This window comes from Ornithorhynchus anatinus, chromosome 1 (assembly GCF_004115215.2).
Source record: "Ornithorhynchus anatinus isolate Pmale09 chromosome 1, mOrnAna1.pri.v4, whole genome shotgun sequence".
Classification (NCBI taxonomy): Eukaryota; Metazoa; Chordata; class Mammalia; order Monotremata; family Ornithorhynchidae; genus Ornithorhynchus; species Ornithorhynchus anatinus.
Genome location: NC_041728.1, coordinates 144,322,623 through 144,344,196, shown reverse-complemented (window position 1 = coordinate 144,344,196; position 21,574 = coordinate 144,322,623). Strand labels below are relative to the sequence as shown.

Here is a 21,574-nt window from a genome sequence, read left to right as displayed (position 1 = left end):
TACCAATTGATGCATTATATAGTTTAGTCGAAAGCTCAATGCAGTATTTAGGGCCATTTTATATGGGCCAAATTTTCCTTGCTTTGTTCAACAGAGTCCTGGATCAACAGCTTTAATAGAAAAATGGCACCAGGACAAAATGTAAATAAAAATAATTGACAAGTGTTTCGGTGCTGTCATAACTTTAATCATGTTAGTTTATGGATGTGTTACCACACAAAGGGGAAATCCAGGAATTGTTGGCAGTCACAAATGGTTTTGCTGCCAGTTTTGATGAAAGTACCTGATTTTTTCTCATTTTCATTAGTGAATTTGATAGCATTAATTGCAATTGCAAACAATCACTTCCCCCAGATTGTGATTAGGAAAAAATGGACCTTGATAACAGTCTCTACTCACTTTCATGAAACATCCTGTGTTTCCCAGGTAGCTAGGGTTAGGGTGGGAAATGTTTATAAATAGTCCTGCAGTCGTTACTTATGTATCAGTGGAATATTACGTCACTGATTTCCCACTTGCATGGTAATGTATGAAGGTATCCATGTTTATAATAACAATGGTATTTGTTAAACATTTACTAGGCACTACTAAGTGATGATAATAACAATAATAATATTTTCCTGGCACATAGTAAGTGCTCAACAAATACCAAAAAAAAAAGTGCAAAGCACTGGGGTAGATACATGATGATCAGGTTGGACATAGCCCCTGTCCCACATAGGGGTCTCTTTCCCCCTTCAAAGCCCTACTGAAAGCTCACCTCCTCCAGGAGGCCTTCCCAGACTGATCCCCCCCTTTTCCTCTGCTCCTCCTCCCCTCCCCATTGCCCTGACTCCCTCCCTCTGCTCTATCCCCTTCCCTGCCCCACAGCACTGGTGTATATTTGTTCATATTCATTATTCTATTTTATTAATGATGTATATATATGTACAATTCTAGTTATCTATTTTGATGTTAATGATGCCTGTCTACTTGTTTTGTTGTCTGTCTCCCCCTTCTAGACTGTGAGCCCATTGTTGGATAGGGATTGTCTCTGTTGCCGAATTGTACTTTCCAAGCGCTTAGTACAGTGCTCTGCACACAGTAAGCGATTGACAAATATGACTGACTGACTGAATGAATGAATAGGGTACACAGTCTAAATAGGAGGGAGAACTGGCGTTGATTGAATCCCCATTTGGCAGATGAGGTACAGAGAAGTTAAGTGACTCGCCCAAGGTCACACAGCAGGTATGTGGCAGAGCCGTGATGAGAACCCAGGTACTCTGGCTTTCAGGTCTGGGCTCTTTCTACTAGGCCTCACTATAGGCCAGGATATTTATTGAATCCCCACACTCCCTCTGACTTGGTCCTCAAGCCCAATGGAGCCTTAGAATATGGAATAATGTGAAATATCACCCAAATTCTAACAGGCCAAGGATGTTTGGCTTTGGTACAACTCACCCACCCTCACCAAACATTCAGCAGAAATGCTTCTCATCAATCACAAGACAGTCCCTTGTGCTCTCCTAACTTTCCACAAGAGTTTAGGTTTCTATGGAGATGAACCAGGTCGCCCGAGTCAAGGGACACAGGTGATAGAGAAGTTGCTCTCAATTAGCCGTCTTTATTTAGAAAGCTTTGGATCCAGCAAACCAGCCATTTCCTTTTCTGGTGGTTTGAAACTGAGCAAAGACCTTGGTGCAAAAAGCTCCCATTTCTTGAGAAAACCCCCAGAAACAATTTATCGGGAGGTTGACAGACCTGGAAGAGGTGGTTGATTCCGCCGATTGCTTCACCCGAGACGGGGGGGTTCCCCCGGGGATGCCCGCCGCGATTGGCTTTTGAGCCGTGCCCAGCCATTCAGCCCCTGAGTCCATGCCCTGGGCGAGAGGAGTCCATTTCGTCCAGCCATGCAGCCATTCGGCATGCCCATTCAGATAACGCTTCAGGGCGGCCGGAGGCACCAGATAAGGTAAGCGACTTTGGCTTCCTGTGGAATTGGGAAAGGCACCGAGTTGATCGAGGGCTTCGAGAAGAGGGCCACGATGATGTGCTGTGCTCAGGCTCTTTCGTTTGAGGAATTGCACTGTTTGGTGTGATGTCGTCTGCTCTTTCCTTCCTCCGGGGCAAACGGTCCCCTCTTGTGTCAGTTCTGGATGAGAAACAGGCTCCTCTTGCATCTGTCCCGGACGAGACAGGTAGCGTGGCTCTGCAGGAGAAAAGCTTCGGGATCCCGGCCTGTGACTTTCTAGGGGAGTCCTAGACAGCTGAGTGGAGTGTCGCCTTTGGCTGAGATGAGACTTTGCCTAAACTGTGGCAGAAAGAAGGAGGGGCAGGAAGTACAAGTGTAATTGTGAAGGAGAAGTAAGGCATTTTTGTAACGATATTTGTTAAGTGCTTACTATGTGCCAGGCACTGTTCTAAGAGCTGGGGAAGATTCAAGGTAATCAGGTGGGACACAGTCCCTATCCCACATGGGGCTCACAGTCTTAATCCCCATTTTACAGCTGAGGTAACTGAGGAACAGAGACGTTACGTGAAATTTCCCAAAGTCACACAGCAGATGTGTAGCAGAGCCAAAATCAGAACCGAGGTCCTTCTGACTTTCAGGACCGTGGCTCTCTCCACCAGATCATGCCTCTTCAATGCTTGCAACCCCAAAACTGATATTGATCAGGCAATTACTACAACTCCAAAACGGATGATATCACTCTGACCACCTGAAAGAAAACTCTGGGGGAGAGAAAAAGTACACTGAACAGTTACCAAACTAACGAGGGTGGTCAAATTGTCCCAAAGCAATCACTATTCCATTCTCGTGGCTGAAAAGAACAATTTAACAATCGCACTTTTCCCTGTCCAACTTGATAAATGGTACTGATTTTTATCTTGCGTCAGTTGTCTTTTTAAAAATAATAATATTTTTATAATTAAAATGATATAGCTACATAAAATCATCAGGGAGAACTCGGCTGGATTGTAAAAATGAAACAGAAAGTACAATTAGTTAAATCCAAAGCAATCCACCACCACAGATAAAGCAAAATATGAAAAGTTATGGAGCACTTTTCTCAGATGGGCTACTCCCACAGATCGCAGGGGACGGTGTGATAGAGGAGGTACATTGGTAGGGGACTGGCTTGGGGAGAGAAGAAGGTTAATAACCACAAACCACAGGCAAGCACATTGTGGGCAGGGAACGTGTCTGCTAATTCTGTTGCATTGTACTCTCCCAAGCGCTTAGTACAGTGCTCTGCACCTAGTAAGCGGTCACCAAATCCACTGGGGAATTGACTGATCGAAGGCCACTGCCAGAAAAGAAAGAGTGAACCTTTCGAAAGTAGGTGGAGAATCTCTGCAGGAGGATGGTAAACCACAGCATAGTAGTTGACGCTGGGCTCATTCAGGCAGATCTGATTGAAGTCTGCCCCTCTTTCTCTACCCAGTTTCTCCTCTTTGTCAGATAATGGGGAGGTCAGGGAAGCCACCAGAGAGAAATGAAAAGGAACTTATTTGACAGGCGAGAAATAGGAATCCTCGGTCAGTCGGTCATTTGTATTTACTGATCGCTTCCTGCGTGCAGAGCACTCTCTTTTGGGTGTTACCAGGGCTTCAGAAACGGTGGGTTATGGGGTATCCTCTCCTCTCTGTAGCTCCTGGGGGCACAACCACCTCTTAGGGCACAGAGGGGAAGGCTACCACCCTTCTTCTCTGAAAGAAGTACACAGAAGCGTCCGGCTTTCAGCAGCTCTTCGTGGGTCATGGAGGGAGGTGGTTAGTTTCCATTCCTTTCTACCATGCTTTATTTCGACCTGATAAAGCCAGGACCAGAAGAGAAGCATCTAGGCCAAGAGCAGAATGCTATAGGAGCATAGGCCTGAGTCTTCCCCTCAGCCACGTGTGCATCCCTCTCTCTTCCCCTCCTCTGCCCCAGGGACGTTCTCCATCACCCTAGAGGGCATCTTCTCTCCACATACCCCATGTGCACCTGTCCACGGGGATTCGAATCACAGCTGCGAGCTGTCGGTCCCCCCCGCCAACCACCAGCTGGCTAGCCACACCGCCTCTTCTCTGTGCATTGGTCACTTTGGGCAGGGAATGTCACTGTTTGTTGTTGTACTGTACTTTCCCAAGCGCTTAGTACAGTGATCTGCACACCTTAAGGGCATAATAAATATGATTGAATGACTGAAGAAATCAACGTCCATCTACCCCCTAACAATAATCATAATAATGATTATGGCACTTACTATGTGCCAGGCACTGTACTAAACACGGGTAGATACAAGCAAATCAGGCTGGACACAGTCCTATCTCATGTGGGGCTAACAGACTCAATCCCCATTTTACAGATGAGGTAACTAAGGCATAGAGAAGTGAAATGACTTGCAGATAAGCGGTGGAGCAGAGATTAGAACCCATGACCTTCTGATGCCCCAGTCCGTGCTCTATTCACAAGGCTATGCTGTTTCTCTCCCAAGCTTTAAGTACAATGCTCTGCACACAGTAACGCTCAATAAATATGACTGATTGATCATGGGGACTTCATCCTATCTTGTCTTCCTCCGCCCCAACTGGAAAAACACCACCACCTGCAGCTTGAGGTCTCCACAAAGACTAGAGAAAGCCGATTGCCAGGGATAATAATAATGATGGCATTTGTTAAGTGCTTACTATGTGCCAAGCACTGCTCTAAGCTCTGAAATAAATCCAAGGTTATTGTGTTGTCCCACGTGGGGCTCACAGTCTTAATCCCCATTTTCTAGATGAGTGAACTGAGACCCGGAGTAGTAAAGTGACTTGACCAAGGTCACACAGCAGACAAGTGGTGGAGACGGAATTGGAACCCATAACCTTCTGACTTCCAGGCCCGTGCTCTATCCACTATGCCATGGATCTGGCTATGCCTCGGACTCTCCGAGCCTCAGAGGAACCTGAGATTCTGCTCCTCTAGCCACAGCACTTTACTCATTTTTGTGAGTCTGTCCTCGTCTTTTGTGTTGCTTTAGTATTTTATGGTCTCATCACTCATCTGTTTCCGGGGCCCCCCTCCCCTACTTAGATTCATAGATCGTGAGTCCTTTGAGAGTCAGAGGTTGTGCCCACCAGTGTATTCTTTCCCCATGTTCTGCACACAGTAGGTGCTTAATAAATACTATTTCAAATACTACTGTGTACACAATGAAAGGGTCCCGTATAGCCATGTCAGGGATGGGCTCTACTTCAGTCACCCCCAGATTAGGTATCTATCCAGGTATGATAATAATGGTAATAATGGTCATTTATTAAGCATTTAGTATGTGCCAAGCACTGTTCTAAGTGCTGGGGTAGATACAAGCTAATCAGATTGTCCAATGTGGGACTCACAGGCTTAATCCTCATTTTACAGATGAGGTAACTGAGGCACAGAGACGTGAAGTGACTTGCCCGATGTCATCCAGTAGACAAGTGGCAGAGTCGGGATTAGGACTCACATCCTCTGACTCCCAACCCATGCTCTTCCCACTAAGCCACGCTGGACTTCAGGCAATCGACTCATCAATTGACCGTATTTATGGAGCATTTACTCTGTGCAGCACACTGAAGTAAGTGCTGGGGAGAGTACAATAATACATCAGAATTGGTTATGTTCCCTGCCCACAAGGAGCTTACAGTCTGGAGGGACTACACTGCCTTCATGATGGAGAGACAGATTTCGGCTCCGTATCTAAAAAGAGCTTTGAGATTTTTGGATAAAAGATCTAAAAAGTGTGAAGTGGAAGTACAACTTCCAGGTTATTAAAAAAGGAAACTGAGTTTATTCATTCAATAGCATTTATTGAGCGCTTCCTATGTGCAGAGCACTGTACTAAGCACTTAGAATGTACAAATCGGTAACAGATAGAGACAGTCCCTGCCCTTTGACGGGCTTACAGTCTAATCGGGGGAGACGGACAGACAAGAACAATAGCGATAAATAGAATCAAAGGGATAAACAATGCTCATTTATCTGGGTTAATGGATGTCTCAAATACATTGTTTTAGGCAATCATTTAAATCTCTTTTCCTCCAGACATTTTATCTGAACTACCGACACAATCAGGTTTGCTTGAGTTTTACCATCTTCATTTTCTCTGTCCACTTTCAAGTGAAAAACCAACGATTAGTGGTGGTATTTAATAATGGTATTTGTTAAGTGGTTACCATGTGGTAAGCACCGTAGTAAGCGCTGGAGTAGATACAAGATAATCAGGTTGGACACCGTGTTAATACAATCACTCATCCTATCCCGCCTGGATTACTGCATCAGCCTCCTTGGTGATCTCCCAGCCACCTGTCTCTCCCCACTCCAGTCCATACTTCACTTTGCAGCCTTGATCATTTTTCTTTAAAAATGTTCAGGGCACATCACCCCGATCCTCAGAAAACTCCAGTGGCTGCCCATCTATTTCCACATCAAACAGAAACTCCTCACCACTGGCTTTAAATCAATCATCATTCCCCCTCCTACCTCACCTCACTATTCTCCTACTACAACCCAGCCTGCACACTTCTCTTCTCTGGTGCTAACCTTCTCACTGTGACTCAATCTCGCCTGTCTCGCCGCTGACCCCTAGCCCACATGCTGCCTCTGACCTGGAATGCCCTCCCTCCTCAAATCCGACAATTAGTCTCCCCCAGTTCAAAGCCTTATTGAAGGCACATCTCCTCCAAGAGGCCTTCCCTGACTAAGCCTCACCTTTCCTCATCTCCCTCTCTCTTCTGTATCACACTGATGTGTTCCCTTTGTTCTTGCCCCCTCCCAGCCCTAAAGCACTTATGTAGGTATCTGTAATTTTATTTATGTGTATTCATGTCTGTCTCCCCGCCTCCGGAGTGTAAGTTCATTGTAGGCAGGGAATGTGTCTGTTCATTATTGTATTGTACTCTCCCAGTGCTTATTACACTGCTCTGCACACAGTAAGTGCTCAATAAATACAAGTGAATGATTGAATGAATGACACAGTCATGGGGTCACGTGCTAATTGGGATGGGGAACAGTTATTGAATCCCCATTTTACTGATGAGGAAACTGAGGCACAAAGAATATTACTATTAATAATAATTATTGTGGTATTTGTTAAGTGCTTACTATGTGCCAGGCACTGTACTAAGCGCTGGGGTGGATACAAACAAATCAAGTTGGACACTATCCCTGTCCCACACAGGGCTTTTAATCCCCATTTCACAGATGAGGTAACTGAAGCACAGAAAAGTTAAGGGACTTGCCCAAGGCCACACGACGGGCATGCTCTACACATAGTAAGCACTCAATAAATACTATTGAATGAATGAATGTGGCAGAGTCCGGATTAGAATCCAGGTCCTCTGACTCTCAGGCCCCCAGTCTTTTCCCATGTTGCTTCTGACTAGGGCCAGATGCACCCCCTGAGGGCCAGGGCTTTGATCCTCCCCAGTATTTATAATAATAATAATAATAACTGTGGTACTTAAGTGCTTACTATGTGTTAGGCACTGTACTAAGCACTGGGGTGGATACAACCAAAATGGGTTTGACACAGTCCCTGTCCCACAGGGGCTTACAGTCTCAATCCCCATTTTCCATACGAGGTAACTGAGGCACAGAGAACACAGAGAAGTTAAGTGACTTGCCCAAGGCCACATAGCAGAAAAGTGGCAGAGCAAGAATTGTATATCGAGTCCTTCCTGCATTTAGTATAGTACTTTGAATACAGAAAGCGCTTAATACATTCTATTACTACAATACTAGAGACAAGTGGAAATCAGACAGCCTGAATTGACAAATGCCTAGTAATTAGAGAATATATGAGTACTTTACCAGCAGACCTTGGACTTATGACACAACTGGCTCCTAAAATATAGATCTCAAGTCAAAACATCTAAGTGGGAACCAATTTTTGCAAAGGAACAATCCTGTTAATGGGGGATTGATTCCTCCGTGAAGGTCAGATGCCTTATTTTTACCAAAATTACTTGGAAGTGTGGGATAAAGCAATTTCAGCTGAGTAATAAAGCTAAGTTCTATGATGGGGTAGCCAACTTTCACAACACTGGGAGTAAAATCCACCTCCGCATCAAACAAAAATTCCTCACCTTTGGCTTTAGAGCACTCGATCACCTCACCTCCCTGCTCTCCTACTACCACCCAGCCCGCGCCATTTATTATTCTGTTAACCTTCTCAGTGTACCTCAATCTCATCTATCTCACCACTGACCCCTAGCCCACATCCTGCCTCTGGCCTGGAATGCCCTTCCTCCTCACATGGGGACTAATAATTGCTGTCCCTCACTGCAAAGCACATCAACATCAAGAAGCCTTCCTTGACTAAGCCCTCATCTCCTCTTCTCCCACTCCCTTCTGTGTTGCTCTGACTTGTTCCATTCATCCTCCCTCCTAACCCCAAAGCACATATCTATATATATATCTGTAAATTATTTACTCATTTATATATATGAACGTCCACCTCCTCTTTACACTGTGAGCTCGTTGTGGGTGGGGAATGTGTCTGCTGCTGTATTATACTCTCCCAAGTGCTTAGTACAGTGTTTTTCACACAGTAAGTGCTCAATCAAAACGGTTGAAAAAATGAATGAATGAATGAACAGGTCAATCCTTCTGGATACCCAGCAACGTGATAAGTGCTGGGGAGACTACAAGAGAATTGGAAGGCAGGATCTGTGCCTCCAAGAGTTTAGAGTCTAGTGGGAGAGAGAGACACTTAAATTACAGATGGAGGACTAATAACAGTATTTAGGATATTTATGTAAGTACTACGGAGATTATAGTACCTTAAAGCCTTACATGGGTGAAGGGGCTGAAATGGCAGTTGGGGATATAAAGAAGGGAGAATAAAGAATACTCAGGAAAGACCTGAGGTAATCTTGGAAGTGACTTCAGTTGTTGAGTACCAACCCCAACTCTTTTTAAGCTCTCTCCACTTTCCCCTCCATGGCGACTTTTAAAATGGTTTCCCTATGCCTTCCACCTGTCTCTTCTCCACTCCTTGTGAGAAGCAGCGTGGCTCAGTGGAAAGAGCCCGGGCTTGGGAGTCAGAGGTCATGGGTTCGAATCCCAGATCTGCCACTTGGCAGCTGTATGACTGTGGGCAAATCACTTCACTTCTCTCTGCCTCACTTACCTCATCTGGAAAATGGGGATTAACTGTGAGCCTCACGTGGGGCAACCTGATTGCCCTGTATCTACCCCAGTGCTTAGAACAGTGCTCTGCACATAGTAAGCAGTTAACAAATACCAACATTATTATTACCCCAAGATCTAGTATTATTTATCATGATTCATAATGCCTTAAGGTAAGGCCTATCTGTATATATCTGTGGTCTACTCCCAGCTAAATCAGTGTCTTCCCAAGGGTGTTCAGTACTAGCCATCTGGGAACAGATAAGAGAGAAAGCACAGTCAGTGAAATTAATACGTGCAGAGCACTGCGCTAAGCATTTGCAAGAGTAAGACAGACCTAGGATCCTTTGAGGAGTTTACAAGCTAACAGAGAAGAAAGATGCTAAATTACAGATATAAGGAAGTAATGAGTACAAAGATATGTTTATATGTGCTAGGTGGCAGGGAAGTGATATAGCAACATTAAGTGGATATAAGCTATTTGAAGTGTAGAAAAGTGGGGGAAGGCTAAAGATGAAGTTTAAAGACACTTTGTGGTCATATGCAGAGAAGAGTTGCAGAACTAAAATTAAAATTTACACAAAGGGGCATCCCAGGAACCTAAAATTCAGTCATTCATTCAATTATATTTATTGAGCACTTACAGTGTGCAAAGCACTGTAATAATAATAGTAATAATGGTATTTGTTAAGTGCTTACTGTGTGCCAAGCACTGTTCTAAGCACTGGGGTAGATACAAGGTCAACAGATTGTCCCACATGGAGCTCACAGCCTTAATCCCCATTTTTCAGATGAGGTAACTGAGGCACAGAAAAGTTAAGTGACCTGCCCAAGGTCACACAGCAGACAACTGGTGGAGGCAGGATTAGAACCCACATCCTCTGACTCTAAAGCCCGGGTCCTTGCCACCAGGCCACGCACTGTACTAAGCATTTGGGAGAGTACTATATAACAACAACAAACTCACAGTCTAGAGGAGGAGACAGACAATCTACATAAATGAATAAATTACAGATATATACAGATATCTACACATGTGCCCTGTGGCCGAGAGGGAGGATGAATGAAGGGAACAGGTTTGAGAGACACAGAAGGGAGTGGGAGAAGAGGAAGGTTTAGTCAGGGAAGCCTTCTTGGGGGAGATGTGCCTTCAAAAAGGCTTTGAAGTTGGAGAGAGCAATTGTCTGGCAGGCTCAAGGAGGGAGGGCATTCCAGGCCAGAGGTAGGATGTGGGCGAGAGGTCGGTGGTGAGATAGAGATACAGTGAGAAGGTTAGTGTTAGAGGAACCAAATGTGTCAGGCTGGGTTGTTGTAAGAGTGTAGCGAGGTGAGGTAGGAGGGGGTAAGGTGGTGGACTGCTTTAAAGCCAATGGTGAGGAGTTTTTGTTTGAGGTGGAAGTGGATGGGCCACCAATGGAGTTTCTTGAGGAGTGGGAAACATGGTCTGAACGTTTTGGAAGGAAAATGATTTGGGCAGCAGAATGGAGTATGGACTGGAGTGGGGAGAGACAGGAGGCAGGGAGGTCAGCAAGGAGGCTGATACAATAATAATAATAATGTTGGTATTTGTTAAGCGCTTACTATGTGCAGAGCACTGTTCTAAGCACTGGGGGAGATACAGGGTCATCAGGTTGTCCCATGTGAGGCTCACGGTAAATCCCCACTTTACAGATGAGGTAACTGAGGCACAGAGAAGTTGTGACTTGCCCACAGACACACAGCTGACAAGTGGCAGAGCCAGAATTCGAACCCATGACCTCTGACTCCCAAGCCTGGGTTCTTTCCACTGAGCCACAATAATCAAGGTGGGATAGGATAAGTGCTTGCATTAATTAGAGAAGCAGCGTGGCTTAGGGGAAAAAGCATGGGCTCGGGAGACAGAGGTCGGGAGTTCTAATTCCACTTCCACCACTTGTCAGCTGTGTGACTTTGGGCAAGTCACTTCACTTCTCTGTGCCTCAATTACCTCATCTGTAAAATGGGGATTCATTTTGTGAGCCCCATGTGGGGCAATCTGATTACTTTGTACCTACCCCAGTGCTTGGCACATAGTGAGTGCTTAACACATATTATTATTATTAGGAAAGCAGAGTGGCTCAGTGGAATCAGAGGTCATGGGTTTGACTCCCGGCTCTGCCACGTGGGACAACCTGATTCCCGTGTCTACCCCAGCGCTTAGAACAGTGCTCTGCACATAGGAAGCGCTTACCAAATAGCAACATTATTATTATTATTATTATTACTGTGGTAGCAGTTTGGACAGAGAGGAAGGGGCTGTTTGGCTATATTTCAACTATATTTCAACTATATATCACAACAGAGATTTCCACTGCAGTTAGTAGTAGTTCAGTCAAATTAATCGCCATAATTTATATTTGTTGTTAGAATTTTACTGTGTGGAAGGAGGCAATGGTAAACCACTTCTGTATTTTTACCAAGAAAACTCTCTGGATCCACTACCAGGACGATTGCAGATGGAGGTGAGGCGTTCTGGGAGAGATGTGTCCCTGGTGTTGCTATGAGTCGGCGATTCGACAGCATAAGACAAGTTAGAAGTAGTTCAGTTCACCAAAATATGTGTGTGTGTGTGTGTGTGTGTGTGTGTGTGTGTGTGTGTGTAGGGATGGAGGGAGGGAGGGGAGAATTGGGATGAGGTGCTGGAATTATTAACTCAATTGTATTGTTTCAGCGCTTACTGTGTGCAAAGCACTAAACTTATTAGTGAAAAAACTTATTTGTTTATTTTTGGCCAAAGGGGACACTTTTCTGCTGCTCTTGAGAAGAAAAGTAAAATCGGTGATGGGGACAAAACACCAGAAAAAAACAAGAAGTTGCCATCAAATGCCGGAGAAGAGAGAGCTGTGTTCCTTGGATTTGCAATGATGGGCTTCTCAGTCCTTATGTTTTTCTTGCTTGGAATCACCATCCTACAGCCTTTTATGCTCAGGTAAAATTAGAAACAAATTGTCCAAGGAAATGCTCATGCGATAGCTATCTCTGACCCAGTACTGAGGCGTCATTGCTCACTGAAGCCCCTCTCACCTAGGTCTATTATGTCTATTCCTGTAGCATTTTGCTCCCACTCAGTCCATCGTATTTACTGAGTGCTAACTGTGTGCCTAGCACTGTACTAAACACTTGGGAGACTACAGTGTAACAATATAACAGACACATTCCCTGCCCTCAACAAGCTTACAGTCCAGGAGAGGAGATAGACTTGTCTTGTCTTATCCCGTCGAGTCATTTCTGACCCATAGTGACATCACGGACACATCTCTCCCAAAACCCCCCGCTTTTCATCTGCAATCGTTCTGGTACTGGATCCACAGAATTTTCTTGGTAAAAATATGGAAGCGGTTTACCACTGCCTCCTTCCGTGCAATAAACTTGAGTCTCCGTTCTCGACTCTCTCTCGTGCCGCTGTTGCCCAGCACAAGTGAGCTTTGACTTGTAGCAGATGGCCTTCCACTGGCTAGCCACTGCCCAAACTAGGAATGGAATGGCCAGGCCTCTGTTTGACTCCCTCCTGTAGCCAAGACTGGTAGAGTACTGGAAACCCTCCAGGTGCGACCCTGAGAGGTTAGGGAGACAGACACCAATAGAAAAAAATAAATTTCAGATATTTTCAGAAGTGCTGTGGGGTTGGGAGGGGGGATGAGTAAAGGGAGCAAGTCAGGGCAACACAGAAGGGAAATGAAAAAAGGAAACACCCAAACAAGTAGCACCCGATACTGTGAGCAACATAGGCCTGTATGATGGCCCTTTGGCTTGGGTCTCTTTCCAAGGGCCACACTGGTCATTCCCAGCTATCTTTTTAACAACATTTCCCTAAAATGACAGAAGGGCAAATTGATTGATTATGGGAGCAGAATCCTTCCAATAGAGCACCCTCGGGAGGAAGGACACGTCACCCCACTTCTCAAGAAACTCCAGTGGTTGCCTATCCACCTCTGCATCAAACAAAAAACATTGGCTTTAAAGCACTCAATCACATTGTCCCCTCCTACCTCACCTCACTACTCTCCTACTACAACCCAGCCCTCACACTTCGCTCCTCTAACCTTAGCCTTCTCACTATGCCTCAATCTCATCTATCTCGCCACTGACCCCTCATCCACATCCTGTTTCTAGCCTGGAATGCCCTCCATCTCCAAATTCAACAGATAATTACTCTCCTCCCTTCAAAGCCTTATTGAAGACACATCATCTCCAAGAGGCCTTCCCTAAGCACCCCCTTTCCTCTTCCCCCACTTCCTTCTGCGTTGCCATGACTAGCTTCCTTTGTTCTTCCCCTTTCTCAGCCCCACAGCACTAATGTACATATCTCTAATTTATATTAATGTCTGCCTCTCCCCCCTCTAGAGTCTAAGCTTATTATGGGCAGGGAATGTGTCCATTTATTGTCATATTGTACTCTCCCAAGCACTTAGTACAGTGCTCTGCACTAAGTGCTCAATAAATACAATCAAATAAATGAATGAATGAGTTTGGCTCACTTCAAACATTAAACTCTTTAATACTGGGTTAGCAAAGCCCTCCTGGAGGGCAGGGACTATTTCTTCTCCTTCCTATGTGTTCCCAGGTGCTTAGTATAGTCTTCTACACAGAGTAAATGCTTGGTTTATCAGTAGCAATGGTAGAAAAGGAATTGAACTCCATTAAGCATCTGTGTACATAGTAAAAATAATAATAATAATGGTATTTATTAAGCACTTACTATGTGCTGGGGTAGATACAAGGTAATCAGGTTGTCCCATGTGGGGCCCACAGTCTTAATCCCCATTTTACAGATGTGGCACAGAGAAGTTAAGTGACTTGCCCAAGGTCACACAGCAGACAAGTGGAGGAGCCGGGATTAGAACCCATGACGTTCTGACTCCCAGGCCCGTGCTCTATCCACTATGCCAGACACAGGGGCAAATGACAGCAGAGAAAGCAAGGTCAATCAATGAATATGACTTTAGCATCTACTGTATGCAGAGCACTGTTTTAACCACTTGAAACAGTATAATAGAATGAGCAGACAACCCTCATGGAGCTTGCAATCTAATAGGGAAGACAGATATTAAAATAAATTGCAGAAAATAATAATGAATAATTATGGTATTTGTTAAGGGCTTACTAAGTGCTGAGCACTGTTCTAGAAGAGTGTGGCTTAATGGAAAGAGCCCAGGCTTGGGAGTTAGAGGTGGTGGGTTCTAATCTCACCTCTGCCACTTGTCATCTGTGTGACTTTGGACAACTCACTTCACTTCTCTGTGCCTCAGTTACCTCATCTGTAAAATGGGGATTAAGACTGTAAACCCCACGTGGGACAACCTGAGAGCCTTGTATCTATCCCAGCGCTTAGAAGAGTGTTTGGCACAAAGTAAGTGCTTAACAAATACCATCATTATTATATAAAGAAGTGATAAGAGTAAAAGATAGGACAGACATGCTGGTGGCATGGAAGGGCTGAAGTGACAGTTGTGGGGAGATGACATGAAATATGACATGCTCTTCCTGGGGGAATAATAATTTTGGTATTTGTTAAGTGCTTTCTGTGTGCCAGACACTGTACTAAGCACTGGGGTGGAAACAAGCAAATTGGGTTGGACACAATCCCTGTCCCATATGGAGCTCAGAGTCTCAATTTCCCATTTACAGGTAAGGTAACTGAGGCCCAGAGAAGTGAAGTGACTTGCCCAAGTTCACACAGCAGATATGTGGTGGAGTTGGGATTAGAACCTTCTGACTCCCAGGCCCATGCTCTACACCGTGCTGTGGTGGTTAATCTTTATATTTTTGATCCCTGAATTCATGATATTGAGTAGTTTTACTCAAATAGGTACATATTTTCTTAAAAACTGAACCCTAGGTTATTCGGGCCCCTCTCAGGGTTGCACCTGGAGAGTTTCCAGTCCTCTACCAGACTCGGCTATGGGATGGAGAGTCAAGTAGAGGCCTGTCCATTCCATTCCTAGCTTGGGCAGTGGCTAGTGAGCGGAAGGCAATCTGCTGGAAGTCAAAACTCACCCGTGCTGGGCAGCAGCGGCGTGGGAGAGTCGAGGGCCGAGACTCAAGTTTACCGTATGAAAGAAGGCAATGGTAAACTACTTCCCTGCTTTTACTAAGAAAAACTCTATGAATACACTATAGAATGATTGCAGGTGGAGGTAGGGGTTCTGGGAGAGATGCGTCCACGGAGTCACTATGGGTTGGAAACGACTCGACAGCATAAGACAAGACAAGAAGGATATTTGGCCTTGGGATTCACCCACATAATTTTCAATACACATATAAGTCATTGTTGAAGCTGTAGCCATCTTTTCCTGAAATGACTTTTCTTGGGGATGGACTATGAGTGGGCCTCTTCAGTGTATCCTGCTCAAAACTAATAGCTTTTTCAAAAATCTAGTTTGTGGATGAGGCCAGAAAACATATTTCATTCATTCAGTTGTATTTATTGAGCGCTGATTGTGTGCAGAGCACTGAACTAAGCGCTTAATGTATGGAGTATATGGAATGAGGATCTCTCCCATTTGGTTTGTGAATTCAGTATTTCCCAAGAATCCAACTCTTCCCTTTCTTCTGAAAAATGACAAATATCCTTTGTCAAGGTCACTCAGTATCCCTCAGGCAGGGAGAGATATTAGAGCTCAAAGCATCAGAACGTTCGGTCTGTGGCTTAAACAACTGTAAATATTTTCTTAAGAGAACTCTGTAGACCAGAACTGTAGGTGAGCTCCCAAAACACTATCTGCCCTTTGCAAACTTGTCAGAGATAATATGATAATGCACGTGGGAGATTACAGGCTAAACAAGTTCTAGGATTTATTTTCTAATATTTTCACCTGTCCTCAGCCTCAGTTCTTATATGAATCACTTTAATTTCTTGTAAGCTTGTGAGTCTCTACTTCTTTACATGGCAGCTACATATTATAATCAGAGCTTTCGTAAGAAACTATTTTCATGAAGAGCAACTTAAGTCTTAATATATTATGGCAGTAAAACACAATGTCAAAACTGTTTTTAACATTTCATTTTCAAAAATACTCACAAAGTATGTAGTACAAGGCATGGATGTGCAATACTGAAAATTCAAAATCTTCTTGAAGTCTTTTTGAGTATAAATGTCCTTGGAAATGACTTGTTTATTAGTCACTGGAAATGGTAAAAAGAGACTTTTCCCAAAATTCCTATAATATCCTACAAGTAGGACTGTTTGCATTACAGGAAAATGAGAATTTCAATATCTGCTGTTTTGTATATGCACAGAATCTGTATTTTAACATTTTTTGCCCAATATAACCTAATTCATGTTCCTTGTGGCTCAACTAAATAGCAAAATTAAAATGCTATAAATGGGAAAGTTTATTAGATACAGATCAGATAAATTAAAAACAGGGAAATAATAATAGTGGCATTTGTTAAGTGCTTATTCTGTTCCAGGCACTGTACTAAGAGCTGGGGTGGACACAAGCAAATCAGGTTGGACAGAGTCCCTGTCCTATATGGGGCTCACAGTCTTCATCCCCATTTTACAGCTGAGGTAGCAGAGGCACAGAGAAGTGAAGTGACTTGCCCAAGGTCATGCAGCAGATATGTGGCAGAGCCAGGATTAGAACCCAGGTCCCTCTGACTCCCAGCCCCATTCTTTATTCCCTAGGCAACAATGCCTCTCAACTAATTTGGCTCAAAAATGGAGCTGAAGCATTTTTAAAAAATCAGAACGGGGGGTATAATTTTTTTTTCCCAGTATAAATTTGTGGGTGCTCTATAAATCATTTGATTTTGCATGCCCAAGAGGTGCTGTGTTTCCTAACATTAAATGCTAAAAAAAATTAGATCATTTTTTTTAGTGGCAAAAACGTGGCTAGGATATTTTTTTGTTGCTCTATGTCTCTGGACATATAAAATTCATGACAGGGCCTTATCTGGCCCCAACAAGATGTTTAGACGGGAGTTGAATCACCAGGCAGCGTGGCTCAGTGGAAAGAGCACGGGCTTGGGAGTCATAGGTCATGAGTTTGAATCCCTGCTCTGCCACTTGTCAGCTGTGTGACTGTGGGCAAGTCACTTGACTTCTCTGTGCCTCAGTTCCCTCATCTGTAAAATGGGGATTAATTGTGAGCCTCACGTGGGACAACCTGATTACCCTGTATCTCTCCCAGTGCTTAGAATAGTGCTCAGCACATAGTAAGTGCTTAACAAATGCCAACATTATTATTATTATCAGGCATCCATCAATCAATCATATTTAGTGAGCACTCACTGTGTACAGACTACTATGTATTCAGCATTTGGGAAAGTAAAATATAAATCGAGTTGATAGATTGATAGACACTTTCCTTACCTACAACGAGCTTACAGTCTAGAGTGCTAGACGAATACATTACGGATATAATGGATTATGGATATGCATTAATGATAACATCGGAATGCTAATAAGAGAAGGTGAGGATCCCTTACCTTTCCCATTTCAAGCACTCAGAGAGAAGAGTCAAACTGCACCGCCATCCGAGTGCACATCGTGGATGTTTGGCTGGACTGCTCTTCCATCTGTGCTGCCGATTGCTGGCAGCGGGGGAAGTACCCGTGTCTTCAGGTGCTTGTCAACCTCTCCCATTCTGCCCAGAAAGTTCTTCTGTATTACAATGAAGAAGCTGTTCAACTCAACCCCAAGGTAATGTAAAACTGTGGCGTTCTAGAGTGTGGATGAGCAAAGGTTGGATGGACATTAACCTGTCCCTAACTTAAAAATTGATGTTTGCTGAAGAAAGATGCGAGAGCCCAGGGAGGGCTTTGCTTCCTTGGATCAAATCTAAGGCCTAGCTGGATTTCAGGGATGGGAAATAAATGTGGAGTGGAGTTCTAGGCCAAACCTGTGGAACTTTCAGTTAGTTCAGTCCCCAGTAGCGCTCAGGTCTGACCCCAGTTGTTGGGGGGGGGGGGGGGGCGTTGAGGGGGAGGCCTCGGAGGTGCGGATGGGGAAGAAAAACTTCACAGTCCATTGGCCGAGAGCCAGGATCTTCCTATTCCAAACGACTGAGTGGGAGGCAGGGGGGCAGTCGGCCTGATCCAACTTGTTACCTTGCTAATGAAAGGTGGTGAAAGGGGAATCAAATTCAATGTTAAAAGGACTTCTACGGCCTTAAAGGGCCTGAAACCAACTATCCCCGCCATTTCTATGTAAAGCTACATTCATTTCCTGCACACCCACACACTTCCCTCACATTTCTCTTTCTCAGGGAAAGGTGAGGAAATTGAAACTTTTCTAGAGGGGCAGCTGAAGTGTGCCACCCAGAGTGAGATGACAAGGCCAAAGGAAACCGGAGTGTGAGGGGAAACCTACTAATGTAGTGAAAGACCCTGGCAGAACCACAAATGCTAATGACAGGGAGGCAGTCATTCATTCATTCAATCATATTTATTGAGTGCTTACTGTGTGCAGAGCACTGTACTAAGCTCTTGGAAAGAATAATTTGGCCTAATGGAAAGAAAACAGGCCTGGAAATCAGCGTACCTGGGTTCAAATCCCAGCTCTGCTACTTGCCTGCTACGTGACCTTAGGCGAGTCACTAATCCCAGCCCTAGTTCCCTCATCTGCAAAATGAGGATTCAATGCCTTTTCTTTCTCCTACATAGGCTGTGAAGCCTCTTGTGGAACCTGATTATCTTATATTTACCCCAGAGCTTAGTACAGCTCTTGAAACATAGTAAATGCTTAACCAGCACCAACATTATTATTATTACATGGAGTTTACAGATATCTTTTTTTTAAAATCAGTCAGCTGGGAAATCATATTTTGGAGAAAGATGAATTGGAGAGGATGTATGTAGGAAAATTTTCACATACACATACACCCACGGTTCACAGTCCTGAGGAGAGGATTATCTCTGGGCAAGAACAATGATCAAGTATAGAATTAAGTGTATACTACATGCCAAGTACTGTGCTACGCACTGAGATGCATATAAAAACCCAAGCGGAGTTGTTCTTTTATCTCTGTCCAGTCCATTCATTCTGAGGTCCTCATTCTCACTGTGGACAGGGAACGTGTCTACCAAATCTATTATACTGTATTCTGCCAAGTGCTTAGTACAGTGCTCTGCACACAGCCAGTCCTCAATAAATACTATTGATTTTCCAGAATTGCTCCCACTGTCCCTATCACACCACACTTCCACAGTCTGTGTACTCTGACTACTTTTCTCTCATCATATGCCTTGGTAAAGTTCTCACTTTGCAATAGCTATTAATCTTCCTATTCATAAAATCCCATGGCACTTAAATACATGTCTGTAACACACGTGAACGTCTGCTCTGCCACTATACTGGGAGCTCCTTATGGGCATGGATCGCGTCTATTAACTCTGTTGCGTTGTACTCCCAAGCACTTAGCTCGGTGCTTGGCACACAGTAAGTGCTCAATAAATACCATTTTTATACTTTCAGAGTAGAAGGGTTACAGGATTGGACAGGCATTTTATCCTACAAATAAGCCCAACTACTTTTAGTGAGTATGCTGCCTATTTCTGTCTCCTCCCCACTTGCAGTGTTTTTACACCCCGAAGTGCCATCGGGCTAGGAATGATTTACTCGACAGTGCTCTGGACCTAAAGAACTTCTTTGATCAAAAAAATGGCACTCCTTTCTCCTGCTTCTACAGGTCTGACAGCAAGTCGGAAGATGTCATTTTGACCCAAAAGTATGACAAAATGGCCATCTTCCATTGTTTATTCTGGCCCTCATTAACTTTGCTAGGTGGGGCCTTGATTGTTGGCATGGTGAAATTAACCCAGCATCTATCGTTCCTCCGTGACAAATATCCAGTGGCAATAAAGGAGGCTAACTGCCTCACATCACAAGCAGAACTGCGTAGACATAAAATGTCTAGGAAGACGGAAAGAAAGGATAAGGGAATTTTACGATGGGAGCTCAATTCGCAAATCAGCCACCACAGTCTGCTTCTCTGAGTCAGTGCTTCATTGCACCGGCTTACGGTTTAACCTCAGCGTCATCTGTGTCTTTAAGATCGCGTTTCTGAAGGGCAAGTAGCCACACTGTCTTCTTAGAACCTAAAAATTCAACATCTCTCTCCTCAAAACTCCAAGATGCAATTCTTCTAGCCAGACAGGGCTGAAGGATACTAAGTCACTAGAAATTTTCTTGCCTTGGCCACCTCAAAGAATGTTTTGAAGACATCTTTTTCCAGTCTAATTTTTTAAGGTATTTGTTAAGTGCTTACCGCGTGCCAGACGCTGTTCTAAGCGCTGGGGTAGGTAAAGGTAATAGTTCTTCTGTGACAATGTGGGACAGATCTTATGTACAGCAATCAATCAATGCAGAGCAGTGATCTGGTTCCATATAAACCATCACCCCAGCATTCAAACAGTAACTGCATTCTATTACTCTGGGCATCTTTTCTCGGTGAAAATCTGTCCCACCACCCAAGAGGAGGAAGTCACGCTTTCTATGATGGCGAGCCAAAGAGAGTAATGCGGAGAATGCTTAACCTTCTTGGAGGAATGGGGGTTCTTACTGCTAACTGTAATTGACCAAACTGTGAGGCCTCTTCAGCTCATCGTATCCCCTCCACAGGTCCTTCAAACGTGGCACATACGTCCGGCAGGCAGCCCGTACTGCATGGATCCATACATGTTTATTGCACACAGGCGTGAATCTGTAACTGGCGTTTCCTTACCAGTGAATCGATCATGCTTAATGAGCGCTTACCGGGTGCAGCGCAATGTACTAAGCGCTCAGGAGGGTACAATATAACAGAGTTGGTAGACACGTTTCCTTCCCACAAGGAGCTTACAGTCTAGAGGGGGAAGCTTGTATGGAGGAGGTGGGCCCATAGTCTTCCAACGTCTTTAGCCGGATAATCTGGAAGAAACTGACCTGGATTGATCGAGTGGTTGGTTGCCTGCTTGAGGTCTCTATGGGACTGGGCCCTGATACCTACCTGGGAAATTCAGATCTCTAAGCATTTGAGGTTTGAATGGCTAAATTCTCCAGGAATCCACGGTGGATAAGGTGGCTTGGCCCTTAGCTGCCTTAGAGAAAAAGCAACTCCAGTTCAACTCACACTCTTTAAGAACCACCTTATTTTAGTGTATCTTTTAAACAGACATGGGTGGACAAAAAAGCACAAAGTAATCTTTCTTTTCTTTTTTAATAAGCAACATGATGTGCTACAAAAAAAAAAGGCAGACATTAAATTTCCGATGAACACAAACTACAGCAGGTGTAGTCATAGGTCAAATTTTTCTGCTTTTCAAGAATTAAAAGGTTGAGAAAAGATGCGGTTTAATTTAATGATTCTGGAATATCCTACTCTCAATACAACAACACATGCATCTTGCTGTGTTTTAAAATACTCTTTGGCCCATTAAAAATAAAATCATATTAATCTTGAAAGCCGAAAGTATAATAATGCACACTATATCACAAGACTTTAGCCTACA

At 44.1% G+C, this 21,574-nt stretch overlaps 1 protein-coding gene and 1 non-coding gene across 2 annotated transcripts; one reads left to right on the top strand and one right to left on the bottom strand.

Moving 5' to 3' along the window:
* Positions 1 to 1,892: 1,892 nt before the first annotated feature.
* Positions 1,893 to 20,080, top strand: KCNMB3 (potassium calcium-activated channel subfamily M regulatory beta subunit 3). The gene is made up of 4 exons (XM_029062807.2): positions 1,893 to 1,954; positions 11,877 to 12,068; positions 17,588 to 17,786; positions 19,661 to 20,080. Exons 1-4 carry the CDS (start codon positions 1,893 to 1,895, stop codon positions 20,078 to 20,080), a joined length of 873 nt encoding a protein of 290 aa, XP_028918640.1.
* On the bottom strand, positions 12,568 to 12,703 carry LOC114816675. The gene has a single exon (XR_003764477.1). It is a non-coding gene; the product is annotated as a small nucleolar RNA SNORA7 (small nucleolar RNA).
* Positions 20,081 to 21,574: the final 1,494 nt, after the last annotated feature.